Raw genomic sequence first — 25,668 nt, 5'->3', positions numbered from 1 at the left:
TCATTATAGTGAGTGATTCATGACAATTTTAAAATCTGACTTGCAACACTTGTACAGCAAAGCATACAGGAAGGAGGAAACATTTAGTATAAGAATGTTGAAATATTATTGCTTTAAGCTCATTTGTGTGCCTGGCATTATGGAAATGTGCTTTAAAAAGCTATCAGAAGCGAGACAGTAGCACTTTCTGCCTATCAGTAAAGCTGTGATGTCAGGACCTCAACAATGACTATTACATTTGAATCAACAAAATATACTGTAATATTGTGAGTTCTACGTTCCATATCTAATCGTTTAAAACTGCATTTGATTATTTTATTCAGTTTCAACTTGAGTTGGACATCCAAACAAAGCGCAGGTCATGGCCAGCTCTTTCATGCTGAGGCAGGTCTGAAGGTGTTCCTTAGTCTGACACTCCTCTTCAGTGGGCCAGTACTCGATCCAGGTTTTCTCAATGAGTACATACTGACACCTGAGGAGAGCAAAGTGAAAAACAAATTGGGCCTAGGTATATGTTCAGAGGCCATGTTTTTATGTATGAGCATATTTGAATTGCTGAAGTGCAGTTGTAAATATAGACCAGAGAAAACTCACGATTGACTCGCTTCATCTTTGTGAAGTCCTTCGGATGCACCCATAATTAGGTAGGTTTTGCCTTTTCTCAGATCTAAAGCTTCTCTACAGTGCGGAGAACTGAGGAAGGTGCACATTTTACCCGGAAGACTCCCATCATAGCTTTCTGTAATTAAAACATAATAAGAGAGGGAAATAAAGAGGAACATCATTAACCACAACTAAAGGTTTCATAGGATCATCTCTGTTCATATGCTGCATTACTCTTATCAGATCATAAATGGTTAAGAACTTTTCTGCATTTCTGGAAACAGTTCAGAGAAGATAAATGCCCATCCACCTGACTGACTTCCCTTATCCCCGGTTGGTGTGCATTGTAACTAACTGTAACTACATCACAAATACATGTGACATACTCCTAGAAATCACAAACATATCTGGATTTATTTAGTTTGCCTAGAAACACCATAGTGAGCAATTCAAAGTGGCCATAAAGAAGATTAATACCCACCTTCCTTAATGACTTCCACTATCCGCACTGTGTAAATGTCAGTGGACAAATCATGTGTCAAATTTTCCACATTGACTTTGTACACTGTGGGGAGACAAGTTGCAGATTGTTAGCTCACTTGCTTTCTCATTCATTCATGCTCACACGTCTCTGATTTACAATGACATGCTTACCAAAATCTATTCGGCTGGTCTGTGTGGTCTCGCTGACTTTGTTTAAGCGCTCATCATGGGTGATTTTGCCTTTTCTTTGCATACTACAGTTCTCTAAAAATACAGTGGGCACAAAATTACACTCATTATAAACCATTGAGCACATGAGCATGTCTGAACATAGGTGTTTGCTTGTCACCCTTGCTTATCCACATCTTCTAGTCTGACTATATTGAAATATTTATCAATCTGTGCTTGACCCCACATAAGATTGTAGACGCATGTGACTGCTGCTCATTTGGCTCCTTTTTTTTTTTTTCATTTTTATGCCACTGATCACAACTTTTTCATGTGACTTTTGACAAGTGCACAAAAAACTATAGCAACAAGACTAAATGTAATTTGTTACTTTCACTCCTGCTTCCATTGGTTACACCCAAACCATTAGTTATGCTATGATTTACATCCTTGAACCAAATGTTGTTTTTCTTTGCAACTGAGTTTTCATTGAAGAGTTTCTGGTTAAACAAATTTCAGTTTAGACAGTTTAGGTCTTTTTGTTTACCCTCAGCACATGTGCATTCATCATTTCTACAGAGCCGCAGTAGCTCTCCATGTTCCCTCTCTGGATGGTAGAATTTCACACAAGGTGTCTCTACAAGAGGGATTTAAGACATTTAAAATATTTGAAAAATGTTTGTATTGATTGATCACAGCATGCAAAAATGTGTCTGAAATGCATTATTATTGTGCTGCATTACCTGAACAAACAGAAAACATGACAATTACCTATTTGCACACATGAATATGTGACTGTGTCTGTTCAATGCTGAACAGGATGCTGAGTTGCTCATTAACCAAACATTGATGGCAGACAAAATATTTTGGGGTTCAGACATGATCATTTGTTATATTTCTGTCTGAAAGTGTTTCTGAGGCTCACGTTCATAGTATTCATAGACAGACACAGCAGCTGGTTGCAAGAGCCCCACTTTCAGCCTCTGATGGATCCTAAAAGCGATCTCCTCGGGTCGCGTGTGAGAAACCTGTGGAGAGATTGAAACAAGGATAGTGTGTGCAAGAGTGAGTGAGAAAAACACAATTTAGTTTCAGCTGCTATTTGTCCATGAAATATACATACACAATAGAATAGAATTAGTGGGTTCAATGAAAACTGTTCACAGTGAAATCAGGATGCTTGGCAGCCACATCTTAATGTGATTTTTATAGCTGTGAGCACTATACTCAGATTGGTAAATACCACCAGAGCCGCGGAGCCACGCAGAGTATGGAATGCAGTCTGATGTGCTTCACGGAGACATGGCTGCACAGGGACATTAAGGACCAGAACGTCTCCGTAGATGGCTTCCACACTGTCCGGGCCGACCGGGATTGTACCGAGAGCAGTAAGCGGAAAGGCAAGGGACTTGCCGTTCTAGTTAACAGCAGATGGTGTAATCCCGCTCACATCACAATTAAAGAACAGCACTGTAGCCCGGATGTTGAACTCCTAGCTGTTGGTCTATGTCAGGGGTCGGCAACCTTTACCACTCAAAGAGCCATTTTGGACCCCTTTCTCACCGTAAAGAAAGCACCGGGAGCCGCAAAACCCTTTTGACATTTAAAATGACACGGCATACAACGTTTTTTATTATTATTACATTTAATGAAATTAGGCAACATTTCTGCATGAAACAACAACGACAAAAAATGGTCAGCCGTAGTAGGCCAAAGTTCAAGTTAACTACTTAATGTCTATTTGAGTCCTTCTTGTATTTATGAAAAACCGTCAAACTTAAATTATCCACCGGCAGTAAACGAAAAAAAATGCCGTCTTCTTTCTGTGTGCCGTCATCCTTTTACTGGAGTGTGCAGTTGGCTGTCAACCTAAATAATATAAGGACTATTTCACTGAACAATTAAGAAATATAAATATGCAAAATAATAGGCAGTTAAAATATTTATCATACTTAGTTAATGTGATTTCTGCTCCTGAGCCTCAGCGCACAGCGTCTGCAGGTCAGGACTGGACAAGATACTGTAGCGACCCTGCAGTAATGTTACAGTGTTACGATGTTGAGTTCTGTGGTTTCTCATGGTGCGTGAATGCACCTGAATGAGAGCAAGGGGGCGGGGGAGCAGGTGAGAGGGGGAGCGCACGTGTGTGAGCGAGAGTGGATGGAGTACGGCGCGAGTGAGGCTGATGTGTGGGACCTCTTATGTCGTTTGGCGTGGTTATGGCCGACAATAACACAGTTCTGTAACACTACAAAACATTTTAATTTGATAGTCATCAATTATTTTCAAAAGTCACAGGGAGCCAGATCAGAGGGATCAAAGAGCCGCATGCGGCTCTGGAGCCGCGGGTTGCCATGGTCTATGTCCATACTATCTGCCTAGAGAGATCCCGCATGTCATCATCGTTGTCCTGTACATCCCTCCCTCTGCAAACCCAACATCTGCCTGCAGCACTATACACACCACCATCTCTAAATTACAGACCCAACACCCCAGTGCCCTCATCATCTTGTCGGGAGACAAGTCCTGCCGACTTTCAAACAATACGTGAGCTGTCCTACCAGAGAGGAGAGGACCTTGACCTGATGTATGCTAACATAAAGGACGCATACATCTCCTCTTCTCTCCCCCCTCTGGGCAGCTCTGATCATAACCTGGTTCACCTTAAACCCTGCTATGTGCCTCTGGTGAAGAGGAAGCCTACGACCACAAAGACTGTGAGGAGGTGGTCGGAGGAGGCTTATGAGGCACTGCAGGGCTGCTTTAAGGTGACTGACTGGCCTGCTTTCTGTGAGCCCCACGTGGAGGACACTGATAGGTTCACAGAGTGCATCACTGACTACATCAACTTCTGCATGGACTGCAATGTCCCAGCTCGAACTGTCACCTGTTACATTAATAATAAACCTTGGATCACCAAAGACATTAAGCAGACCCTCCAGGAATTTGTGATGTTGCAATTTGCAACTTCAACGCAACTTCAGTGAATCCCTGCAAATTCAGGGTGGTGTTGCAATTTTTTTAAAGATGATTTTTTTGGCCTTTTTATGCCTTTAATGATAGTACAGCTGAAGATAGACAGGAAGCAGAGAGAGGGGAATGACACGCAGTACATGGCCATCCGATGCAGGATTCGAACAAGGGCCAGCTGCAGCGAGGACTGAAGCCTCTACACACGGGGCGGCCGCTTAACCCACTACGCTACCGACTGCCCCGGTGTTGCAATTTTAACCAATCACCGCGATTTTTCCGCAACTTTTTCGCTGTCTGCCCGGGGGATTGAACTCAGTGTGGTCAGGGACGGCCGCACAGTGTGGGAGGATCCCCTCGTGGGACCTCTCCCCAACACTGGCTGGCCCCCACTGGGCGCATTTCCTCCACAGCGGTGCGCCCCGACCGGCTCTGGGACGGCTTGGAAAACGCTCGAGGGTGAAGGTGGAGCCACAAGCTTTACAGCACCCGCCCGCCCAGACCTCGCCGCTTCTCGGGGCGTGGGCTCGCCCCGGGGATGGGGCCACCTCGCACCCGGCACGACTTTCACTTCCTCCAGCAACAAAATCGGAACAAAAATGTAAAAAGCACCACAACTTTCACCGCAGTTTTTTTGAAAACCTCATGCAACATCAGGCATTTTAGGCCGCAACTATCTCAAAAAAGGCCCGCAAAATCCTGGTGGGACTGATTAAGGCCATCCTTAATGACAAGAAGAGAGCGTTCAAAGATGGCAACCATGATGTGGTGAGGAGAGTGCAAGGGGTACTCAAACTTAAAATCAGGGAGGGAGGACTTTTTGGGAGATTATGGGAGAAAGCTGGAGAATAAACTCCAGTGAAACAACATGAGGGATGTGTGGAGTGGCAAGAAAACCATCACTGGGTTACAGAAGACTGGTAGAAAGGGGGCTCGAGGGACGTGTGGACCGAGCCAGTGAACTGAACCTATTTTTCAATAAGTTTGATACTGTAGCCCTACCCCTCAAGACTCTGCTGCTGGCTGCCCCCCCCGCCCCCCTCCTTACAGACCCCTTGTCTGCCCCTCACCACCTCAATTCACTACCACCTACTCCACCCCTTCCCCCTGCTCTGCATCATGTCCCCCAGAACCTGAGGAACTCACCCCTCCCCCTTCACACCTGACCTGGTGAGAAGACAGCTGACGAGACTCTACCCTGGCAAAGCTGTAGGCCCCAACGTTGTTTTTCCCAGGGCGCTAAAAGCCTGTGCCCCCCAGCTGTGTGGAGTACTGTGTCAAGCCTTCAGCCTGAGCATGCACCTACAGAGGGTCTCAGTGTTGTGGAAGACATCCTGCCTCGTTCCTGTGCCAAAGGCGGTTACAGTTCGCCTACCAGTCCCGTCTACACTCATCTGGACAAGCGGGCGAGCACTGTGAGAAATTATGTTCTGTGACTTCTCCAGTGCTTTTAACACCATCCGTCCGACTTGATTACCTGATGGGCAGACCACAGTACGTACGCCTACAGAACTGTGTGTCTGACAGGGTGGTCAGCAACACAGGGGACCGCCCTATCTCCCTTCCTCTTCATCCGCTTCACCTCAGATTTCAACTATTGCACCGAAGTCTGCCACCATCAGAAGTTCTGATGACTCAGAATAGTTGGTTGTATTGAAAAGGGTGATGATAGTGAATACAGGACTGTTGTGGGCAACTTTGTCACTTGGACTGAGCTGAACCATCTGCAGCTCAATGTGACAAAGACAAAGGAGCTAATAGTGGATCTGAGGAGGGCGAAAACACCACTGACCCCTGTTTCCATCCAGGGGGTCCCTGTGGATACTGTTGAGGAGTATAAGTACCTGGGGGTGTACTTGAATAAAAAATTGACTGGACAAGAAACACAGAGGCTGTCTACAAAAAAGGGCCAAAGCCGACCCCTAACATCTGCCGGACAATGCTGAGGATGTTTTAGGAGTCTGTTGTGGCCAGTAGATCTTCTTCGCTGTAACATGCTGGGACAGTGGGCTGAAGGTTGCAGACACCAACAGACTAAACAAACTGATCAGAAGAGCTGGTGATGTTGTGGGGGAGGAGCTGGGTACGATGACTGTGGCAGAGAGGAGGATGCTGTCCAGGCTTCAGCCATAATGGACAATGTTTCACACCGTCTCTACGACACACTGGCTCTGCAGAGGAGCTCCTTCAGCAGAAGACTCCTCTCTCTAAAATGCACCACAGAGCGACACAGGAAGTCATTCCACCCCCTTCTGTAATCTGACACAAACACGGACAATTACTTTTGCATTTGTTGCACATTATTGAACTATAAATTTGATCGATCGATCTATCTATCTATATATAAATAAATAAACATAACCTTGAATTCCTGGAGTATTGTAACAAAAATAATTTCCCCCTGGAATTGTTAAAGTATTTCTGATTCTGATAGTGGATTAATATTGAAGACATCAAAACTATGAACTAACACAGATGGAGTTATGTAGTTAACAAAAAGAGTGTAACTAAAGAAATGCTTTATATTTAAGATCCTTCAAAATAGCCACCTTTTGCTTTGATGGCAGCTTTGCACACTCTTTTCTCAGATTCATGATGTCATCACCCGAACAGTTTTCAATTAACAGGTGTGCCTTGTCAAAAGTGCATTTGTGGAATTTCTTACCTTATTAATGTGCCTGGGATCAGTTGTGTTGTTCAGAGGTAGTGTTGGTACACAGTTCTTCACAGTGAACAGCCCTATTCGTCTACTGTTCTAAACCATATTATTGCAAGAACTCCTCAACTTAGTAAAGAGAAACGACAGTCCATCATTACTTTATGACATGATGACCTGCCAACCTGGAAGATTCTCTTCCCCAGATTCTAAACTCACGTAAATTCCCAGATTGGAGACAGTGACCTTTCATGATGGCAAATCAAGCACTACATGGTTTAGTTCATGAAACAGCTTCTAGGACTAAGTCTGACTTCAGTCTGTGCTGCAAAATAATGGCAGGATCTCTTTCACAACAGAATCAGCATTCATAAGATTAAAAAGACTGGGTCGATTATGGTGGAGATATGTTGATACAGAGGACTGGGTGGAAACCTGCTGTAAAAAAACAAAACAATAAAAACCTCACCTCATTATGAAGTTGCTTTGATAACAGCCTAAATGATCTAAAATATAAAGTTAGTTTAAAGTTTATTTTTTGTGTTTTGATTAACTGGAAATTATTTTTATGTTGGCCAGACTCCAACGTTAACTACATACTGTAGATCCCGTTTGTTTGCTTGATTCCATGGCTATGGTACATTTTAAACGCTATGATGTAAATGGCTCATGAGGACTGCCCCAAGAAAAGTAAGACTAAGAGTTACCTCTGTGGCAAAGGATAAATTCATTAGAGTCAACAGCCTCTGCAAACTGCAAATTAACAGCATCTCAGATTAAAGCCCACATAAATGCTTCAGAGTTCAGGTAGCAGACACATCTCAAAATCAACTGAGGACACTGAGTGAGTTAGGCCTTAATGGTCGAATTACTGGGCCAAGAAATACAAGAAATGGACACTGGTGGAAATATATACTTGGTCTGATGAATCCAAATTTATCATTTACGTCCAATATGTCTTAGTGAGACACCGAACAGATAAAGAGAATGGTTTCTACATGTGTGGTTCCCACTGAAGCATGGAGGAGGAGGTTTGATGGTGTCAGGGTGCTTTGCTGGTGACGCTGTTTATTTCTCAACAGCACAATGACCCCAAACACCTCCAGGCTATGTAAGGGATATTTCACCAAGAAGTAAAGTAATGAAGCGCTGCATCCGATCACCCGACCTAAACCAAATTGAGATGTTTTGGAAAAAGACTGCAGAGTGAAGGAAAAGCATGAAAACAAGTGCTCAGGACCCCCGGGAACATTGGGTGGTGGTAGGCACTGTATGTGTTCCTTCATAATTTATGATGTCTTTAATATTAATCTTCAATGTGGGAAATTATAAAAAAAAGAAAAGAAAAAACATTAAATAAGTAGATGTGTCCAAACCTTTGACTGGTATACTCAGTGAGTTCGCTACAATTTGGTAGAGATCCATATATCATATCTTGAAGTATTTAAAGGCCCAATTATATAATTGAAAAACATTGAAAATTATCTCAACTATGAATAACTGTCAATAAAACTTAATTGAATTTGATAAAAGTAGTTAGACTGAAAAGAGGACAGAAGCAAGAGAGTCTAACCTTGTTCAAGTACATGATGAGTGAGCTTCTTTCTGTGTCTGTGTTCACCTCGTACCTTGCGACGGGGGAGCCATGTCTTCTGGACATCTCCACAGACATAGAAACACACAGTTTAATAGTCAGCATTACTGCTGAGTACAGTCAAGATACATATCACTTGGTCGTGTGTGTTTTTGTGTGCTCTTACCAACTGTAGGTCATTTATGTTCACAGTGAAGCCAGTTAACAAGCCAATATCCAAGACTGACATGGTTGCATCACGCACTTTGTCCTTAAAGCTGTGGGGGACATGTTGATATGATACATTTAAAAGATGGGTGATATGGAAGAAAAGCCCTTTATCATTTTAAAATGAAGAAAGGCTGTGTGAGATAAAGCTGCTAACAGGGAAGACATTTCAACCTGTTTTTTTTTTTGGGGAGGATATGAATGAAAAATAGTGGATAGAAATAAAATAATGGAGGTTATGATAGCCATGTTACCATAAACTGGTTAGTATGACCTCATTGCACTGTACTTACAAAACCTCAATATTCAGCTTGTATATCTTCTCATCATCATCAGTTTTCTCTGCAGAAGCAAAACATTTGATGAGCATTTAGGGGTTTTTTTCATAAAAGAATAAATACATGGCAGGTAAATACACCACATACACATACATACACATAGTTACAAGCAAGACAAAGACCACAAGAGTAAAAAAAATGGCAAACAGGAAGACAGACAGAAGAAGACAGGGGACATCACATTACCTGGGATGAGCTGCACTGACAAGTTAAACTTCTGACAGTCACTCTCCTTTTCTCTAGGCAGTGCGTAATAATGTGACACCATCTGTAAAAAAAATAAAAGTGCATTTTAAACAAGCGAGGGTCTCAAAGAGATAAGTTCAAAATCTAAGTTTGTGAAAATTATTACTTATCTGATTTATTTTTTAATTTACAACCTGAAAAATTTAAATTTAAAATGTTTCTAAAGTACTAAAGCTTCTAAAGTAAGTAGTCAGGATTTACCTTCCAACACCACTGCGACTAGTAATTCAAACATCATCCAGTTGAATTAAAAACATTTTTCAACCAACAATCCAAAGGGCACTGTGTATCTATTCTAGATGGTCTGTTGTCTGCCTCGTGTGATTGTCAATTTTGGAGACACCGTCACCTTGAAATGTTGGTGAAATGTTACACAATCAAGCTCTGTGATTACTGCGCCATCTCTAACTCCTAGAAGGACTTGCTGATACATCTGAAGAAGGCAACCAGGTGTTACGGCTGCCGCCGTTTCGCCCCAGCGCATATGTGTGTGGGTAGTGTTTTCCCCTAGGTAAATGCAGGTGTGCGACTGCCGGTCTCTGGTTGGCCCCAACTGGAGGAGGCGGGGACAACACGTCCGTGAGCTGTGCAGGGCCAGGATTGGTGCGGCATCCTTTCCGCGCCGCCAATGAGAGAGCCCAGCAACACAGCATCACCGGCATTTACTGTAAACCAGAGCTGCCCGAGCATCGTGGCGGCTTCACTTGTTTGTGTAGTGGTTGTGAGCGCGCCTCGTTTAGTCGTATCTGATGATACTTGTTTGTTTGTATTTCGTAACTGTGGAGGTTTTGTGTTTGATTTACTGGGACTGGGCAGGGTTTAGTTAGTTTATAGTTACTGATCACACGTAGACTATTTCTGTTAGACTCATTAGTTCAGGGGTGCTGTTTCGGATGTGTGTTTTGTTATTTAGTGTTAGACTTAGTTAGTGAGGTTTTTCTTTCTCGTTTTGGTTTTCTAGTTAGATATCATAGGCTCTGTTAGAGTTCTCTTTTTGTTATAATTGGTTGTTTGTTTAACAGCACTCGCTCGCCCTTAGTTCCCTTTTGCCTCACCTTCATTTAATAATGTTAATAATGTTTATTAACCTTAAAATCTGGTTTTATGTTACTTCTTTTCGTATCCCTTATATATGGTCGTAACACCAGGTAATCAGTCACATTTCACCTTTAAGAGATCCATAACCGTCATCATAGTGATAATTTCTGTCAGCTCAAAGACTTCAGGGCTGCTATTGATGCAGCTGTCATTAGGTCCAACTATTGTGGAAACATTGCCAATGAATTCACAATAATCCAGGATTTAAAAAGGATACCGCAATACACAACAGATAATACAATATGAAACAAAAAATATGTTATACTTACTGTCAGCGTTGCTTCTCCATGTCCTGTGGCACTCACGTTTACATCCTTGTTTATACCGTTGAACTGGTGAGATTTACAATATTGACATGTGCAAATAAACACAGAGGAAGGAAAAGCAATCAGTTGGAATCAACACTTTACGATTACGAGATCATTCAAAACATACACACAAAAAGCTAGCTCCTGTTTTTCAGTTGATCTCATGGGACATTTACTATTGGTCTCACCAACAGTTTCCAGCAGCAAAAGACCTCTGATAAACCCACTGTACACTACACAGCACATATCAGCATATACATAATATATATTATGACCCTGTGTGCACTGAACCAAACTATCAAGGGCGACACTTGTTTTTGATCCCATTTCAAAAAATATGTCTATAAATTACAGTTTATTCTTTTTCATGATTTTTCACCTTCCTCGTTATATATTATTTGCAACTCCACTATTTTGAATTTGTATTTCAACTTAGAGTCTCATTTTTAGCTGTTTCACTGGAATTGTGGTGCAAAGGAAAAGAAAAAGAAAACTAAAAGCCCAGATATATTTTTCAGGACCAACCAGAACTGTTCAATTTTGAATCTGATTTGCAGGTACTGATTGTGCTGTGAATTAAGATGGACAAGAAATAAGATGGTGCATTACAATAACTCCTAAAAAAAATATGTGTGTGTGTGTGTATGTGTGTGTGTTTGCTCTCACTTTAAATATTCTCGAAGTATGTTGGTTGTTTATGTTGAAGTTGTACCGAGAGAGTCTTGACACGCCTGGCATAAAAATAGACACATCCAGATTATACTGTAGTTCTGTAACAGCCCAGTACTCAGCAACAGCCTGGTACACCATCATAGTAGCCTGAAGAGAGACAGAAATAATCCATACCATAAGCCCATATTGCCTAACAAAACAGCTCTAAAAACCACACATAAATGCTTTCAGACAGAGAAAGAAGGAGATGTTTTACCTGAGTTGACCCATAGCCTCCGCCCACCCTCTGCTGTTGGCTGAACCATCGGACCACAGATCTGGCATCTTTAAAGGCCTTTATCAAAACAAGGTAACAAAGAAGGCAGCTAAAAAGCCAATTTAAGAAATGATTATTTTATTTTGAGAAGCATGAAAAACAATCCCAGGTTTCTTCTGTTATGATCTGGTGCTATATAAATAAAGTTGATTTGAATTCAATTGAAACCCACATAAAGAGAAACATGGGACATGCTCACCTTGGTTTTGACCAGAGCAAGAAGAGCATAAGCTGTGGCCTCCAGTGTGTAAATGTTTCCTTTAGGTACTGGCCAGTGGGACAACTCTGAGGAAGACAGACAGTCACACACACTTATTACTGTACTGACAAGCTTCATTTAATACCATGTCCAAAAACACCCTTGTATGTGTATTTATGTTCATGTGTGTCTCTTTGTAATGTAAAGGACATGTTTTGGTCACCTGATTAAACCTATTATAGTGATTATTCATGGATGTGCAATGTTTTTTTAATTTATACAAATATAGACTTCCACATATTAGTTGAAGAGTGTTGCTGTGTGACGACACCTGGGGAAGCGAATCTGTAAAGGATCTCCCGGTTCAGTTTGTTTTCATTGGCCAGAGCGTATGATGTCACGGCAACAGCGTATGGGTTGGTGAGGCTGGGCAGGCGCCTCTCCAGGTAGGCCACTGCTTTGTCTATGCTGTTTGGTAAACTCTGGACAGAAAGACGAGACAGGAAGGAGAATAATGGATCAGACGGATAGCAGGGATTTCAGTATGAACATGAAAAGTCACATGGGTCAGATAACTACAATTATTAGTATATTAAAAAAATATCCACTTCTGTTCAGGAACGTCATAGAATCTGGTGAGCCGACACCTGATGCCTTTCTGCAATGAGCTAACATTGACCTGTGACCACCAGTAACCAGGCCTATCAAGCTTTGGATTTCTCCAGCCCTATGGGAAATTTGAATGAAATACATTTGATAACATTTTTCTACTTGTAGACTGCCTATTATATACAACCACAAACTACTACATTGCAATCCAACAGCTAATGTTAGCTTATGCATGCCAGGTTGAGTCTCCCTCTGTCAACAACAGTAACTAATGGGGGCGAGGGTTAGCAAATGGTGAGTTGCTTCAGAAATCTTTGTTTTTCCCCCCCATCATAAGTATAAAAACATTTTATCAAGGTGAGCTACTCACGTTAACAGTGGCAGCACAGAGTGGGCGTGACTCCTGCATGGCAATGAGACAGAAGGCCGTCATGGAGGCATCTGAATCTGTGCCCAGCACGTCACCCTACACATAAAAAGGTGTCTTTTATTGTTTTTGTGTAGCACCAGATTTGAGAACTGCTGTTATCATATCACTACACGCACAATCATCTCTCCATGGTTCACCCTTCCAACTTCTCTAAACATGCCATCAGGTTGTTGTGTGTTTACAATCAGAAACTTGATGGCGTCACAGATGATGCTGGTCTGCAGTTGCACCAGTCTGCTGGCCATGGCAAACACTTTGGCAACATAAGCTGTCAACCTGACAGAAGAGCAGAGCAGAGCAGAGCAGAGAAGAGAAGGTGTAATAGTTTCATATTCCCTTGCAGTAATTTATTTGAACATCCACCATTCAAATGAATTAAAAACATTTATGTATGACTTCATGGATGTTTGGATGCCTCACCACGTGCTACTTTGGTAACTGGGAAATGGAGCAAAAGACCCATCATGTTTACGGTAGGAAAGCTCATTATGGTAGCCTGGACATAAACAAAACAATAAATGTTTTTACTGGCTGCTATTTAATTCTGCACTGAATCTTGTCCATTTCATAGCAAATTTCTGGTATCTGTACGAACAAATGCAGCCTACCCCTATTGATGTGTTGGAGGGCTTCATTACGTTTTTCCAAGCCCACAGTTTCCCACTGGTTGGTTTTGTCCAAATATGTAGTTGCAATGACGGACATAGTCATGTGGATCATGTTCTGCTCTCCAGAGCCTGAGGGCTGTCTGATCAGAGTACCCATAGAGTTCCCACTAATGGCGTTCTCCACCAGTGCACTTATTTGCTCTCTTCCTGTGTAGACAGATAAAGGTATAGATAAAAAGGGGCAATGTAAAAATGTTGAGGATCACATTATTTGCCAAAATATAACATAATTACCATATTAGCGTAAAGTCTGTGGTAGCACAAATGCTGCTGCATTGCAATTTCTTTGCATTCGCACCTATTGGGATGATGTGTGTGGAGAGCTGCAGATGAGGTTGTGTTTAGGAATTTTGGAGCTCAATCTGCCATTAAATTGTTTGAAAATGCTCAGACCACCTCTTTTTGCAAATGCACCACAGTTTCTTTTTTCTATTCATTCATCTACTACAGATTGAAATGTTTTATTTTTTTTTTTAAATATAGCTGTACTAAAGCAAATACTGAAAGGCAATCACACCTTACAGTGACGCAGTGATGGCATTATTGAGTGAATACAAACATACATATGACTAACTGATCACAATGTCTTTATTCGCTGAAGCATGATCATCTACCCCTGACAACAACAAACTTGATATAAGGAAAAGCACAAGTATTTGCCACTACAGTTTGAGCTGACGATAGCTGAACTTTTTCAATTTGTCACCTCAGCTCGCTGTGTAACAATGGCAACTGTAGAGACCACAATAAGTTTGATTGTGCGGTGTGGGCAGAATAATGTTTACAATGTTAGCTAAACTTGCTAATTAATCATGTCACGTTGTTAAATAATTTCCTCAATTTTAAACTACAATCTGCTTAACTACATGATGACATATGTTCTCACCTGTCAGATAAATTTGTGTTGTCGCAGGTGCGTTTGGAACCAAATCTTTCAAAGGAATTCCACTGTTGATAAATTCATCTTGTTTACCGGCTAAAGGAAGAGATTGTAAGTTAGGGTTTGGCAAATAAAAAAACAAACAAACAAAAAAAAACAGTTATTACAGTATTTTGCTATTGCAGCTACTTCAATAGCAAACTTACCAACACCTTTCTCAGCAGGGTTCAGTATTAGAATCTTAGAGGATTTTATTAATACACCTTCAGGCTGGACAAAAAACAGTTCAAAAACACATTATAAATATCTTTTTCTACAGGAACCTGTATGACAAAATATATTAATAATAATAAAACAATGATTTAATGTGTTTCACGGTTTGTTTCTCACTCTTATTTCCTATTTAGTTTGATACACACAAAAACACTGAGAAAATATAATATAATCATATAATTGCAGCATATAGATTCAAATCATGTATATTATTATAGTAATTATTAGGCTTGGACTGCAATAGGTCATTTCTATGGTTGGGTATAAAAGTTCTGTTGTCTCTCTCTCTTACCACCACCCGCAGCATCTTCCTGATTCCATCGTCGAGCAATAAGTCTTTAACAGCTGCTTTGACCTCAATGTCATTTTGTCCATACCTCATCGGAATAATGATAAAGGGTACAGATAGTGTAGTTTTGGCCCCAACTCTGACTTCCTGACGATACCTTCCATGTTTAGAGGCTACACTGCACACATGCTCTGCCTCAGTCAGATCCACACGGACCTTGAAAAAGGTAAAGACAAGAGAAAAAAGTACAAAATTTGGTTTGGTTTCCCACAGACCTAATGAATGATCAGATAATCTGATAAATTTTCCGTTCACATGACCTCAACCCACAATTTGAGACTTTTTTTACACCTTTTACAACAGGCCTGGAACTAGCTAGTCTGATAACCCTCTAGGTCATGCACCAGGTCCTTTATAGTTCACGACAGGATGGAAGTCCCATCTGATATACTGTCAAATCCTGGGGAACCAGAGCACACCTTAAACTTAAGAAAATATCAGTGTTACCTCACAATGTGTCACATTCTACGTAGACATGAGGCCACGCTTCCCGTGTCCTGTGCATCTCTCTGCTGCATGTTTTAAATTTGCTAGCAAAATTTGGGAGTGCACTTACACTTTAAAAACCAGAGCAGAGTGACACAGACTTACAGTGATTTCATCAGGGCTGTAGTTATGGAGGATTGCCTTAACTTCTATCTGCTCTCCGCGGACAGCAGAGTACGGAAGTCTGAGATCAATGAAGAAGTCCTTCCGGACAATGACCTCTAATGGATCAGCCACACAGATACCTTAAAGACAGATAAATGAAACAAAAAGAAAGGAAAGAGGGGGAAAGGATGGTGAGGAGACAGAAGATGTGGTAAAACGTACAACAACAAATTACATCACCAAAAAGGAGAATCCTCCTTCAGAACCTGACAAATTGGAGAGGGTTTCTCTTGCAGCCTAATGAAAGCTTCGATTGCTAAGTTTCATACTGTTTGCCTCAGTAACCCCTGCCTGAGCTGTGGAAGACTACACAGGCGTTCTACCACTGAACTCTTCCATAGGACTGAAAGATTAATCAACCAGACAAAGGTTCAAACACTGATTTTGACATTCAAACATCAATATAACAAGTGAACATTGAGACGTTACAAGCAAGCTTTGACATGTTGATGTTATTTGATGGCTGACAGTTGACACAGACAGGAAATGTGTTGACAGAGAGGGACAAAAGATTGGGACAGATCATAGAATATTGCAATTAATGGTTCAAAGAGAGTTCTTATAACCACAATTAATGTAAATAAAAGTTGGTTGTGCAGAAAAACCTAAAACCTCACCGTGAGTTCTTGACAGACTAATGCCAGTGAACTGCCAGGTTGTAATTGAATCTGGTAAAGGAACATTTTTCACAGATGATGTAGTTTGACTGAAACAAAGAAAATATTACACTCAGAGAGGTTAAGGGTAGTTTGAATTATTGTATTTTTGTGTGTATGTTTCACTTGACTCACCAGTTTGGTGTTTGTCGAGGGCAGGCAAGCAGGTGGATATCTGCCCACAGCCAACTTTCAGGGAACTTGGTGCGGGAAACAATTTCATAGCTGTCAAGATATGCCATGTCGTCCTCATCACTTCGTTTTCTTCTGCTGGGGGCTGGACACTTTAAATCTGGAAAAACAAACAGACAAGCTCTTAAACAGAACCCAACAAGTACATATTCAGTCTGCTTGGTGTTCATGACATGATTGACATTAAAATAGAGGAGAGTAATCCAACATTTTATTTGATTTATTTACATTTATTTAATTGCAAATTACATCCAACAGAATACAACTCGCCCTTTCAAATACGTAGGACACTCTAGAGTCTGTGTGAAAACCACAAATTGCCCTATCTAGAGCGAGTATTTGGTTTGTAAAAGAAGTAGTAGACTCTAGAAACGTGGCAGATGGACCACATAGACATGGACAACAGTGTCTGTAGATATAAAAGGTAAATATTCTTATTTCCACGTACACTAATAAAAACATATTTATGAGGAGTATCTTTGGTGAAGTTTTTGTCTGACAGACGACTAAAGCACAGTCAGTTATGAATTTGTCACTTCTTTGCCCGTACATCCCTTTGAGATACTTAAAGATAATGATGAGCAGTAAACTCAAACATACCTGTACAGAACGAGACTAATAAAAGGTAGAAAAGAGTCATAGTGGAGAGTGAAGTCATATCACCTAGTCTGTAGGGAGTCCCAGAAGCACTGGACTCGAACAACAGCCCAGCATCATAGAACACACTCATGCTGTCCTTCCCTCCACCTGGTGTGCAGCCTGTGTCGTACTTTTCTATAATGTCCCACATCTGAGCAAAGTGGAATTCATTCACATACAGAAATACAATCAGAAGCAGAGTCTATTTTAATTTGCATTATAAAAACTAAAACAGTCGGTCAGACCGCCTTGGCGGCGCGATTGTTAAAGAGACAGGAGCTAAAGCAGTTTGTTTTAGAGATAAACTGAGGGGCTGCATAAAGGCAAGTATAAGATAATTGAGGATATTTTAGTGGCCAGTATAGTGGAGTCCCAAAATAAAAATACAGAACTGCTAATTTTTCATTATTTCAAGTTTTTTAAACAAATGTTAAAGAAATTGCCTTTTTCTGGGTGAGGCGGTGCTTGTTGTTTAGGACATAGACGCTTTTGTCAACTGCCACCATTCCCACGATGGCTTCTGGATCTCCAGTGATCTTCAGACCAAACATCTTGTGAGGTCTATATGATGGAGCGGGCCTCAAGGATTCCAACCTCAACTAAACGTGAGCAGGTCAATGAATAGAAAGATGTTTTGTATATGTTAAAGCAATTTAATTCATAAAAAATATGTCCTAGAAATACACAAATAACTTTATCCATTTGTGTGTGTGGGTGTGGGTGAGTGCTGTGTGTCTCACCGAGCCCATGCAGGAGTCCTTGACATCCACCCAAACAGAGTCTGCTACCACTTCGTTATCATCTGTATGGAAGTAGGCTATGATGCGGAACGATGGCAGCAATTCTTTGGTTATGAGAACTTTCTGGGAAATCAGTATTTGGCCTCTTGTCTTGTAACGTTCATTTTTCACCAGCTGACCTTTGCTCATTATCTGTGGACACAGATTTATACATTAGCACTAATCCAACATGTGTGTATATACTACACAATCTGTGGCATGCAACAAAAATAGTTCTACATGTGTACACGTCTCACCAGGTATGTGATGTCACTGTTTTGCTGCCTTCCAAAGATGACGCTGACTTTCAGGTTGTCTCCTAATTTCAGCTCGGCTGTATCCACACCTGTAAAAATGACATGTTGCAATGAGAGCTAGACACTGAAAAGATTTAGTAGCTACAGTACTTTGCTACTGCCACCACCATCAGTACTTCTTTTTACCATCATTATTTCAGGACGCTCCTCACCTATGTGAATGTAGTTGTTGTTTCTGGTCTTATATGGGAGAGCTTCCATGGTGGCTGTTGCTTGCTTTTCACGTGTAATACGAGGATCATCGGTCTTTGCCTGTAAAGACACACATGTAAGCATACATGTACAAAAGATCATTCCTTTGTGCACGGTTCTTTGATTGTTTATATTGCTGCACATGTGAATTCCCACACTGCTGTGCTCAGCCCAGAGCAAACGTCAGGTGAATGATATGCAGTGTGTGTGTCCATTGAGCCGTGAGTTATGATGTTTACTTGTGTTACACTTTGTTGATGTTTGTGTTGATCCATGAGTCTATTTTGGTGACTTTTGTATAATGTGACGAACAATTAGCCGCTAACGAGTGACTTGGAGCTAATCGCTAACTGGCGATAGCCTGAGAGTCTTGTGTTGCTGTGTTGCTAATTTCTGTTGATTATACATTGCATACTGTAAGCTAATTGATCAGCAGCAGTGTATGTCACTCTTATGTTGCATCTAAGCCTGTGGATTAATGTTCATTCTGGTTTCATTGATTAATGCTCACTTTAAATTCATAATTAATCTAGAGCGGTATTTCATATGTTATCTGGTTAGAGATATCTAGCTCAGTATATTTCATGCCTAAGTTATACTTTATTTTCTAATCAGTCTGTATTGTTGTGCTTGTATTGCAGCAACCACACACACACACACACACACACACACACACACACACACACACACACACACACACACACACACACACACACACACACACACACACCTGTTCACACCCAAATGCAGATAAACAGCTTGAACTTTATTGACGGAGTCTCCCTCTTATTAATGCCATCCACTGAACATGCCAACAGTGTCCTGACCCGACACCCTGAAGTGTTGCTGCCACCTAAGATCCCTATATAGTCAATCAGTCATAAAATACACAAACAGTTGGGTTGGTCTGTCGTAGGTTTTCTACTTTTTGAACAAAAGAGAATACCAGAGCCCATTTTCTCTGGTTATAAAACACCAATTTCATAAATATTTGCATCTTTCTACTGCATAGACAGCCCAGTTGTATGAAAAGACAATTTTCCCTGCAGTGAAATACCCCTTTATAATCCATATAAAGAAAGAATAAATATATGTTCTGAGTCTGTCAGACCAAAGAAGAAAGTGTTATAAACAAAGCAGCCAAATTTGACTACAGACAAGTTTATGAAAAGTCGCAATCGGGTAAAAAATTGCAGTATTCTCAGCTCCAGGACTGTGGGGGCATATCTGCTGAATGTGCTGAAGCCACATTCTCTTTGAACTTTGAAGCATCTAAAACATATCAGATAAGGTCAGGAAATGACATGACTAACTTTGAAACACTTGAGTGAGATGAATTCATCTCTGTCTCACTGCTAGAAGTGCAGGGGTATGCTCAGGGTGGCCTCAGTGTGTTATCGAGTCGCCCTTTAGAACTGCCAAAAAAATCCTGGACTGAAAACTGGTGAAAAACTGTTTTAACCTCTAACTCCACATTTTAGTAATATTTTATCAAATTCAGCAGCTCAACAATGAGCTAGGGAAGCTAAAAATCTGCATAGTGCTCCAGAGTTAGCTGATGGCTCTGCTTGATTTCACTACAAGAAAAACAGGATGTAATGCAAAGAAGGTAAAAGAAATCCCAGACTTACAGTGATCGTCAGTCTGTTAGTCCCAGCCTGTGTATTGATGGTAAGCCTTGCCAAGCCATTGGCTGCAGTGAAGCCTCGCACCTGGCCTGGATCAACCACTACTGCAACACCTTGTGCAGGAGAGTCATCGGGATTCACAACTTCAACCTGCCATCAGAAACACAAACAGCTGAACCATCAGAAAACATCCAATTAAATTATATTAAAACATTTTAAGATTTAAGACTGTTTTGGAAATAGTTATTTTTTGCAGCAAATGTGATAATTGTCAATAATGACCCTGTGTGTGTATCAGTAATGAGTTATTAAGAAAAGCCATATTTTTAAAGGATAAATCATGTTTGTTTGTTTGTTTATTTATTTAGGAATTTAACTTTACTGTCACTCTGCATAAATGTAAATATGAATAAAATGCACTTTACCGTAACATCAAAGGACATTCCTGGTTTGAAGTATGTGGGCGTTCTCCTGAAGTGGATGGTGTACGGTGATGTGACAATCCTGATATTTCTTAACTCTGCATCCACCATTTCATTACCTGTTCATTATCCATACACACATAAACTATAAAATAAAGCCCTTAAATCATATAATAAGGATCAATGAAATGGATAATAAATTTACTTTGTCTTCAGTCTTAAATCTAAATTACACAATGCCAATGCACAAACATACAAACGAAACAAAACAAAACTATCTTTCTTACTTCTCTTTGTCAGAACACTGACAGACACATATATAGAAGTCCCCACCAGCTGAAGGATGTTTGGAAAGGTTTGTGTGATGTGCTCTCTCCTCAGTGTGACTGCTCCTATACCTCTCTGGATCTAGTGTGGCAGCAAACAGTCAGCGAACAAATGGCTGTCAATACCCGACAGACACATACTGTACAGTACAGACCGACCAATCAACTCGCAGAATGATAAACAGAGATGCATCAAAGAGTAAGAAAGTGCTCACCGCCACTCTCTGAAGAGAACTTGGAAAGCTATTTTTTTTATTCTGATGAATAACTCCAAATATCACATAGGCCATTCCATCCACATTTTCACCAGTTACATAACTGAAACCACACAAGAAGCACATGAATGATGATGGATGATGTCAGGTCAATTAAAAATGTAACTATAACATTGTTACCAACATTCTAAATCAACAAGAAGCCCAACATAACCTCGAAAAACAGCACCCCCTAGTTTCTACTCCACTCAGTCTACCAATCAAACCTGTTTCAGAAAGCAGGATTAACAAACTCTGAACCTAACCTTGAACTCAGCAAGCCAGAATGCAAACAATTTAGTGACCACAAAGAAATTGTTGTTTTTGAAAAGCCAAAGTAACTAACATGAACTGAAGCAGAATAATTAGATTAGATAAAAATGTTGTGAATTTGTGAAATCATTGTGTTTTTTTAGTACATTTTGACGTTTGGACCTCAGTCAATGACACACGGCTATGAGCTAGAAGCTACAGTAAATCTGTCCACAGAAAAAATATTTTTTTCTGCAAATATCTTAGTCACAACAAGACTGAACTAGCAAGGCAGTTTGTGTCCATATGTGTGGTATTTATTCAGTTTGGGAAATCCAATTATCTCTAGAAAGCATTACTGTACTGCATTGACTGAACAGGGACATGATATCGTCTTTGGTTCTGGGTCATTACTAAGAGTCGGACTACTTACTAGAGTAGTAAACTGGGTTCTGTTACTGACTGGTCTGCTGACATGTGAGATTGTTTTCCATGGAAGTGGCAAAATGCCAAAAATATTAATACATTTTGATTATATCTTTTCTTGTGTTGATAACTAAAATCCCAATATGACACCAAAGGGGAGCTTTACCTTATTATGGCACTTCAGTGATTCTTATGTGCCAACAATGACAGGAATAAATAATAATAATAATACTAAAAATAAAAATGTGTCATTGACTGTAGCCACTTATTAATGCACCTTTTAACATGCTTTGATATGATATACAGACTTAGGTTTGCAGAGTAAGTTACCACGGTAACTGATCCAGAGTTTAAGTTATCTCTCTTTCTGGAACGGAAAAGAGTTTCCTTTATCTCAGTTTTCACTAAACCTGCTTTCTGAAACAGGGCCCTGATCTTTTGTGAGACACAAAACTAAAACCTTTACATACTCAGCTTTGATGGTGATGCTGAGCTCTTGACTGTCCACATAGAAGAAGGAGTCCATGGGCATCAGTTTCACCTCCAAACTAGGCAGCACTGAAAATGTAATCATAATTTTTTTGCATTTTCAATCAAAAAGCAAGTTAATGTTGTGTAGGTTTTAAAAAACAGTGTAGGTAATAAGGGACTGACCATATTCTTTAACCTTAAACTCAGCAGAGTAGCTCTGCTGTGGATGGCTGTGGAATTTTGCCACCACCTTCCACAGTCCAGAACTGCACACACACACACACACACACAAGAACACATATTTCAATAATCATGCAAAAAAAATTACACATTCATAACATTCAGTGAGTGAAGGTAACACAGGAAGTCATTTATTAAGTTATGGGGTGTAGGCTGGTAGCCGCTGGAAAGGTGCCTGTTCACTTCTTTAAGCAAGGCACCAAAACCCTAACTGCTTCCAAGGCTGACCCTTACTCCATCTATCCACATTTGCTTGTGATATCTGAAATAAGATAAGACTGAACAAATATAGAGTTGATCTAATTCATTCTCTAGGAGGAGTTTGTTAAACAACGCCTGTAAAAGGTAAAAATGTAGTAAACAGGAGCAAAAAAAGACCAACTTGGACCTTGAAAAGGGTGTGACAGAATCTGATGTGGACAAGTTTATTGTGCTTGTACAAACAGCAACACCAATAAAGCAGAGCAGGCTCTGTACTTCATGATAAAAGCAATATTCCCACCAAATTCTGTGATCATCAAAACAACTTTTTGGGACCCTATAGAGACCCCTGACCACTCCCAGACCCACTCACTGCAGAACAATTTTTCGCGTTTCCTCTTTTGTGAGTTTACAAGGTTTGCAAAAATGCACTTGAGAATAGAATACAATACAATAGGTTCCTTGCACCTTCAGTGTCAGGGGACCCTTTGGTACTGGCACTGAATGGGGCAAAATAAAATACTCACCTTACAAGTTCAGAAAGTTGGTAATCTCCAGAATAGATCCCTGATCTCAGAGAGACTACATCAAGTGGTAAAATGATACCTTCAGGGGTCTAAAAAGTAACCAGTATTGAACAATTATATTACAAGTGAGCTGCGCCACTTTGCAAATTCATTTTGTAAGTCACAGCCATAATTTGCAGTAAGTCTTGTCTATAATCCATTAGCCTGGTCAACAAGTGACACATTTTAGATATGTTTTTGTTATTTTAGTAATTTGTAAAGAAATAATCTACTGCTTTACATTCAATTATGTGCTCAAAGATAAAATACAGTACCACAATCTCAATGTCAACAGAAGTCTCTACAGGCTCCATATGGGGTGTCAAAGCAAACATCCTGTAAAGAACTGACACACAAAGAATACATTTTACAGGTGAAAGTTAAAGAACTCTTTCTTTGTCAACAATTTTTTTACTTTTTTTTTTTACTGTAATTTGTAGTTAAACAGCTAACAGTCAACCTGATAGAAATAGATAGTGTGATCTATTTTTTATGGTAATAACTTGCCTCACTTATGTAGATTCATTCTCACAAAGGTATGAGGTGAATTTTTCAGCACTGATGGAGTACTGAACTCACCTTTGCTGTTGGGGGTGTAGAGGGTCTTGTCAGTCTGGATGAAGATGTATCCAGATTGGAAGGACACTAAGACGATTTTCTCCAGCAGTCGGCCAGGAAACTGTGCTTGCAGGTACACATACTGTTTAATGTTGGGATCCTTACTGAAGTCACCAACAGGGATCTGCAAGCAGTATGTAGAGACACAAACAGTGTGTAGGAGCAGGACGGGGGATTTCATGGGTATTTCTGGATTCTAGACTTCTTGTTCGTGATCATGAAAATAAAAGTACAAGTAACACTAACATATATTATACATAATTCAGTAACAATATTCAATTTACGGTTATTTCTCCAAGTGCCTGGAAACCTTGTGCGCTAGTGAGGGTCACAGTTGTGTTTGCCAGTCTTGTGGTTTTAGTCGGATGGTTCATCACAATGATTTCGACAGGAATGTCTCCTCCTGTGCAGTCTTGACACTCCACAAAGATTTTTTCTGCCGTTCCTACCCGCAACAAGTTGGGGGCAGACATCACCTGCCTGCAGAGAAAAATTAAAGACATGCTGCTTGGTATGTACTGACTTACTGACAAACTGAGGAACAGTGACATGCTCAAGTATTTTATGATGTTGATTTTATTTAGTTTTTCTCAATGGTTGTTTGAGTGTGTTTTGGTTCACCCACTTTGCAAAACAGCGTATTTGCTTAGATGTGGAACTTATTTAGGTAAACCATGGACTTCATACAAAATGTGTGATCTATTGGTTATCTTGACAAAGATCCAGCACGGGATCGATAAAACATTTCATCTTGGTAGTGGACTCATTGCTGTGTGTGGTGCAATGCATCACTGTGCAAACTCACCATTTACTGGCATTATTGACCACTGTACTTTGGCTTACGCTACACAAACATGGATGAAATGCAACAGAGTTCAACTAATTCTTCCAATATTCATTACCAGCTATCATTATAGAAAATGATTACAAAAGCAGAAAATCCCTTGGCTTATTGTTGGTATCATATTTTTTCTGCATTGCTCAAGTACATTTTCTGAAATATTGTTACAATTCTTAAAGAATTTTGCACTGATTTAAAAGCCCATACGTGCATTACTGTCACTGTTCTGTACTGCTTTTTCTCATTGGCTGAGTCAAAACAGACAGTGTAAGTGTAAGGAATGCATGATTGCATCCTCTGAAATTGTGTTTCTGTATTTCATTTGTCACTGAGACTTACAATCACTCAGTATCCATCAAAACCCAGTTTGTGCAAGTTTCACCAAAAAATATCAGATAGTCAAATATCAGATCAAAGGAGAATATGACGGGATTATTACACTTGATTTTCATGTTATGATTGGGAAGATGTAATCACACAATTAGAATTACATTATTGCAAATACAATTACATTACAATTACAGATACAATTTATTAGAAGAGCGGTGTAACTCATTTTTGTCACATGAGACTAACAATAAATCAATAGGTCAATTTCTATGTGAAAACTACAAAAAAATCTGCTATAAAACTGGAGCACTGAGAACTACTGTCATGCCAGAATTGTGTCAAAGCAACCAAGAAAAACGGAAGATATAGTCATAACAATATGGTTATTATGAAGCAGGCTTAACAAGATTTTAGCTCTTTTAACCTCAAAGCAATTTTGAACAGACATTCAGAGTCTGTGAAGGTGAGGCAGGTCTACTTACAATTGGGAGCCATCAGCCAAAGAAAAAGCCAGAAAGGCCAGCAAGCACAGCATGTTCCGACATACCATCCTACCTGATACCATATCTGCTGTCAATGTAAACTCTCGCTTTGCAACAC

General features: G+C 40.3%; 1 protein-coding gene across 2 annotated transcripts; it reads right to left on the bottom strand.

Moving 5' to 3' along the window:
- Window positions 1-25,668, bottom strand: LOC104939321 (complement C3-like). 2 transcript variants are annotated; one of them, XM_027282794.1, is made up of 41 exons: window positions 25,551-25,668; window positions 24,182-24,377; window positions 23,859-24,021; window positions 23,555-23,625; window positions 23,241-23,329; window positions 22,456-22,538; window positions 22,272-22,359; window positions 21,085-21,187; window positions 20,831-20,951; window positions 20,547-20,662; window positions 20,125-20,271; window positions 18,454-18,553; window positions 18,242-18,330; window positions 17,946-18,137; window positions 17,649-17,804; window positions 17,230-17,356; window positions 16,510-16,666; window positions 16,336-16,424; window positions 15,659-15,798; window positions 15,011-15,223; window positions 14,652-14,715; window positions 14,452-14,541; window positions 13,506-13,712; window positions 13,318-13,393; window positions 13,014-13,173; window positions 12,838-12,933; window positions 12,190-12,340; window positions 11,859-11,944; window positions 11,600-11,677; window positions 11,338-11,490; window positions 10,633-10,695; window positions 9,206-9,287; window positions 8,975-9,023; window positions 8,641-8,731; window positions 8,454-8,540; window positions 2,180-2,282; window positions 1,802-1,891; window positions 1,258-1,350; window positions 1,085-1,168; window positions 595-739; window positions 1-472 (listed from the first exon to the last, which is right to left on the bottom strand). In XM_027282794.1, exons 1-41 carry the CDS (start codon window positions 25,631-25,633, stop codon window positions 316-318), a joined length of 4,728 nt encoding a protein of 1,575 aa, XP_027138595.1. In that variant the 5' UTR covers window positions 25,634-25,668; the 3' UTR covers window positions 1-315. The 2 variants fall into 2 exon arrangements, with proteins under 2 accessions (XP_027138595.1, XP_027138596.1); XM_027282795.1 differs by lacking the exon at window positions 1,802-1,891.

This window comes from Larimichthys crocea, chromosome X, assembly GCF_000972845.2.
Source record: "Larimichthys crocea isolate SSNF chromosome X, L_crocea_2.0, whole genome shotgun sequence".
In the NCBI taxonomy this organism is placed as follows: domain Eukaryota; kingdom Metazoa; phylum Chordata; class Actinopteri; family Sciaenidae; genus Larimichthys; species Larimichthys crocea.
This window is presented reverse-complemented; position numbering and strand designations above follow the sequence as displayed.